General features: G+C 43.8%; 1 protein-coding gene across 1 annotated transcript; it reads right to left on the bottom strand.

Moving 5' to 3' along the window:
- Nucleotides 1-292: 292 nt before the first annotated feature.
- LOC119365740 (kinesin-like protein KIN-10B) lies at nucleotides 293-2533 on the bottom strand. The gene is made up of 2 exons (XM_037631384.1): nucleotides 1893-2533; nucleotides 293-1759 (listed from the first exon to the last, which is right to left on the bottom strand). The coding sequence occupies exons 1-2, from the start codon at nucleotides 2169-2171 to the stop codon at nucleotides 1652-1654; spliced, it is 387 nt and encodes a 128-aa protein (XP_037487281.1). The 5' UTR covers nucleotides 2172-2533; the 3' UTR covers nucleotides 293-1651.
- Nucleotides 2534-4921: the final 2388 nt, after the last annotated feature.

Below are 4921 nucleotides of genomic sequence, written 5' to 3'. Positions count from 1 at the left end.
TGACTAGCTTCGTGGCTCCTTCCTTAGCCTTGCTTTCTGCCCTCTTTGTTACGGTCGGATTGTGTACTCTGTTATTGTGTGTGTGCGCGCTGGCACCTTGTTGGAGCTTGGCAGTGCTTGCGGTCGTTTACTTTATATATAGAGTGGGGCGTAAAGCTTTCTTTTAATAATATTCTTTTTTTTTGTAAAAGCAACTCTAGGCTCATTCTTAATTAATGGATGAGCCAAATCTTTTGCCTTCTGTTTTGAACGCTGGTTGTGCAGCTGGCTGTAGACCGAACGCTAGTTGTGCTACAAAAGATGAACATTTGGTGCCCAGTTCGAGTGCCGAGGCCCCGTTCCAGCTCAGTCATACTTATCATACATCGGAGCTGAGCAAGTACAAATTTCGTGCAAGATCGTACCAGCGGAGCCCGAGGAGCCAAAGCACGGCTTGCCTCGTTCCCATCCTTTGTAAAACAGCGGCCGTTGTGCATGTCAAAAGAGAGGCCAACAGAGGAGGTCAGCGCCAGGACGCAGACGGAGGGCAAAATTGCACGGCGAACTCGCGAGGCCCACCGCTTCTTGTTGCGTGATCTGGGTGTCCTATCCGGCTGGCTCTGTGCAACCTGATTGCAAACCCAAAGACAGGAAACAAGATATGCAAAAATTGTAATAAACTGTAAAAAGAAGTTGAAAATTGTGTAAAGAACAATAAGGTCAGGTTGAGAAAACCAGGCATCTCCTGTGACAATACGCTCTTGGGTACCAGTATCAGCGCATGAAAACATAGAAAGGCATTCGAGGTTGCGTCAACACAGTACCAGCAATCAACGAAATCTACCAAAACTAAATCTGATTGTCTGTCCGACCAACGACCCGACATCGCTGGCCAGACCCCGCGGCCAACACTATGCAAAAACTACCAGCACACATGCAGCAGGCAAAAACAGAATCCAAGAGGGCATGCAATCAATTAATATAACACAATCATATATGTTTATGCTCTTGTTCAGAGTATTACTGACTGACCCCAAAACAAAGCATCACAGCAAAGTACTTCGACATGAGATATGACGCATCATGAACATTATGTGGAAAATCAGTACCAGAAAAGGGGACAGAAGACTAAATACTCATGGAACTAGCTGCGTAATAGGTGGCTAGTCGGAACCAAACAGGTTCCCAAGCCATTTCTGGAAAATATATTAGCTTATCATACAGGTTCAGACACAAGCAAGGTAACCATCAGAGATAGAACGAATCACAAATAAACCAATCATGGAAACTAACTAAACGGCTGTATTCATCCTTGTATATGTGCCAACTGATCAATCCAGTGGCATCAACAGTATGTACCTTTGCCTGCACAAGTAAGTATCTCTGCTTCATTACTAGGATAATGGCATCATCCACAATGCTGTAAATCTGTTGAATTTTTGCATATGCAGGCAATAGCCCCAACTCAACATTAACCTAGCAAAATCTGTAGAATTTTTGCATGTGAGATCTATTGGCTTGTATTGCCATCAGCAGCAGAACAACTCAACTTAAACCAGCCTTGTTTAAGTGACTAATATAAATGTGAAAACTAGGATAATGGCATCATCCACAATGCTGTAAATAAAATGGCAAGCCACCAAAACGACAAACAGGAAGTAAGCTACATGAACTAGCCCTCCTGCAGCACCTGGTACGACGACACCCTGACGGCACCGCCGACGGACGCCGCGAACCAGAGGATCTCCTCCATGGCGATGGTGACCAGGCCCGGCTGCTCCTGCGACCCCCGAGACAGACAGACAGAGAGCAGGAACAATGTTCAGACACTCTAAATTACAGATGCGTCCATACTGACTGATGCATATGGTCTCTCTGAAATGGCAAGGATGGTGGGCGCGTTGTGTGCGTACCTTGAAGAGGTGGTCCTTGGCGGCGGCGGCGCCGCAGGCCACGATGCATGCGTTGCCGGTGGTGGCGGTCTGGGTCTGCAGGTGGTTGGTGAGGATGGGCTGCAGCTCGTGGAGGAAGATCGTGGTGAGGCCGGCGAGCGCGGCCCCGGCGTGGTTAGCGACGCGGAAGACCTTGCGCTGGTCTGGAAGATCCCTGCCGGCGGCGGAGGCGGGGTCTTGGACTTGGGCGGCGGAGGCGCCTACCCTGCCGGCGCTCGATCTGGAAGATCCCAGCGCCATGTGAGATGCGGTGAGGGAGGAGGGAAAGGGTGGCGGTGGATCATGGAGACGGCCGTCCTTGAGGAGGACATGGGCGTCAACCGCGAGGACGACGGAGATGGATCGATCTGGGAGCGCCGCTGCTCGATCTGGTGCGTGGATGCGACGTACGCTGCCTCCCCTTCTCGATCTGGAGGTGGATTCGCCACGACGGAGGGTGGCGGGGAGGAGGAGAGGGCGGTGGCTGAGCGGAATGCGGGGGAAGGCGGAGGACGGTGGCGCGTCGGGAGGTGCGGACGGCGGCGCGTCGGGGGAGAGAGAGCGGCCGCATCGGGAGGGAGGGAGGGAAGACGGAGAATGGGTGCGTCAGGATCTGGGGGGTCGAGGGGAGGGGGAGAGGGTGGGTCAGGAGTGGGTGGGTGGGGGGTGGCGGCGGCGGGTATTGAGGAGGGTGGGTGGGTGGGTTAGGGTTTTTGTTACTCGGGAGAAGCTCCACCATTGGATGGGTGCGCGATAGACAATTCATATTGCGTCCAATCTAATGATCCGCGTGAAGGTGATTCCTCGCATCTCATAGGTCGGCTGTCTCGCGCTTGAATTTCAAAAAAATGGACTCAAATCTCTCATTCTTATTAAAAACAGAACAATGGCATAGTTCGTCAAAATGATCTCGTATTTGCATAAGTGTGCATATTGAAATGGCAAACAATGTTGCCAAATAGAGCTTTAATTTTTATTGCATAAAAAATATTTTTCTATTTTCCGAGTGCATAAATGCTTTTTTTAAGAACCTACCAAATATTTGTTGCAAAATAGCAACACTCCATTTTTTTCTAAAATATTAGACCATATTTTATGTAAAATTGACCAAATAGTTGCATGTCAAAAGCTTTTGATCCACCTCTTTTGAAAAAAACAATTTCCATTTTTCGAGTGCCCAAAATGAGTCTTTTTTGTGAAGAAGCTACCATATATTTGTTGCAAAATTGGACCAAATAATTTTTCTAAAATATTAGGTCATATTTAATGCACAATTGACCAAATGGTTGGGTGTCAAAAAATTTGATCCACCTTTCGTGAAAAAGACATTTTTTTTTCCGATTCAGCTGGAACCGGGTCAAATTTGAACAGCAGCTGCCTCATAGTTTGCTCTTTATTTTTTCCAGAAGTCATTTTTAGGTACTTAAGTATCTATTTAATAATAGAAACACCAAAAATTTTCCAAGATTCAACCACTAGCTAGGAACGGTCAAGCCCGACGTTTTGGCCGCATTTTGAAACGGGCATAAAAAATTCAAAAAAAATCAAAAAATTGTAAAACCTTCGCATTGTGTCATTATATGTGACCAAGTTTCCAGGAAAAATAATAAACTTGTAATACGGCAATTATTTTAAAAAAATGTTCTCAGAAATGAGCTATCACGCGTGAAGATTCAGGGTTTTCAAGCCAACTGATCAATCTTATGGCCACATTCATGGCATAGTTTGTTCAAATGATCTCATATTGTGCACAAGGGTGCATCTTGGAATTCCAAACAATGTTGCCTAAGGGAGTTTTCATTTTCTTCGCACGGAAAATTCATTTTCCATTTTCTAAATGCCCGAATTGATTTCTTTTTGTGAAGGACCTACCATATATTTGTTGCAAAATTGGATCAAATCATTTTTCTCAAATACTAGGCCATATTTGGTTCACAATTGACCAAATGGTTGGGTGTCAAAAGTATTGATCCACCTCTAGTGAAAAAGACAAATTGTCGCAGATTCAGTAGGAAGCGGGTCAAATTTGAACTACAGGTGCCTCATAGTTTGCTCTTTATTTTTTCCAAAAATCATTTCTAGGTACATAAGTATCTATTTAATCAGAGAAACATCAAAAAAATTCCAAGATTCAACCACTAGCTAGGAACGGTCATTCCCGTCGTTTTGACCGCATTTTGAAACCGGCATAAAAAATTCAAAAAAATCAAATAATTGGGAAACCTTCGCATTGTGTCATTATATGTGACCAAGTTTCCAGGAAAAATAATAAACTTGTAATATGGTAATTATTTTTAAAAAGTGTTCTCAGAAATGAGCTATCATGCGTGAAGATTCATGGCTTTCAAGCCAAATGATCAATCTTATGGCCACATTCATGGCATAGTTTGTTAAAATGATCTCATGTTGTGCACAAGGGTAGATCTTGGAATTCCAAACAATGTTGTCTAAGGAAGTTTTCATTTTCTTTGCATGCAAAATTCATTTTTCATTTTCCGAGTGCCCAAAAGGAGGTTTTTTTTGTGAAGGACCTACCAAATAATTGTTGCAAAAATGGACCAAATCAATTTTATAAAATCCTAGGCCATATATAGTGCACAATTGACAAAATGGTTGGGTGAAAAAAGTTTTGATCCACCTCTAGTGAAAAAGTGAAATTCCCGTCGATTCGGGTGGAAACGGGTCAAATTTGAACAACAGCTGCCTCATAGTTTGCTCTTTATTTTTTCCAAAAATCATTTCTAGGTACATAAGTATCTATTTAATCATAGAAACACCAAAAATTTTCCAAGATTCAACCACTAGCTAGGAACGGTCAAGCCCGCCGTTTTGACCGCATTTTGAAATGGGCATAAAAAATTCAAAAAAAATCAAAAAATTGCAAAAACCTTCGCATTGTGTCATTATATGTGACCAAGTTTCCAGAAAAAATAATAAACTTGTAATACGGTAATTGTTTTAAAAAAGTGTTCTCAGAAATGAGCTATCATGCGTGAAGATTCATGGCTTTC

The sequence above is a fragment of the Triticum dicoccoides genome, chromosome 2B (assembly GCF_002162155.2).
Source record: "Triticum dicoccoides isolate Atlit2015 ecotype Zavitan chromosome 2B, WEW_v2.0, whole genome shotgun sequence".
Lineage (NCBI taxonomy): Eukaryota > Viridiplantae > Streptophyta > Magnoliopsida > Poales > Poaceae > Triticum > Triticum dicoccoides.
The sequence above is the reverse complement of the archived record's forward strand: the minus strand, read 5'-3'. Positions and strand labels throughout refer to the sequence as shown.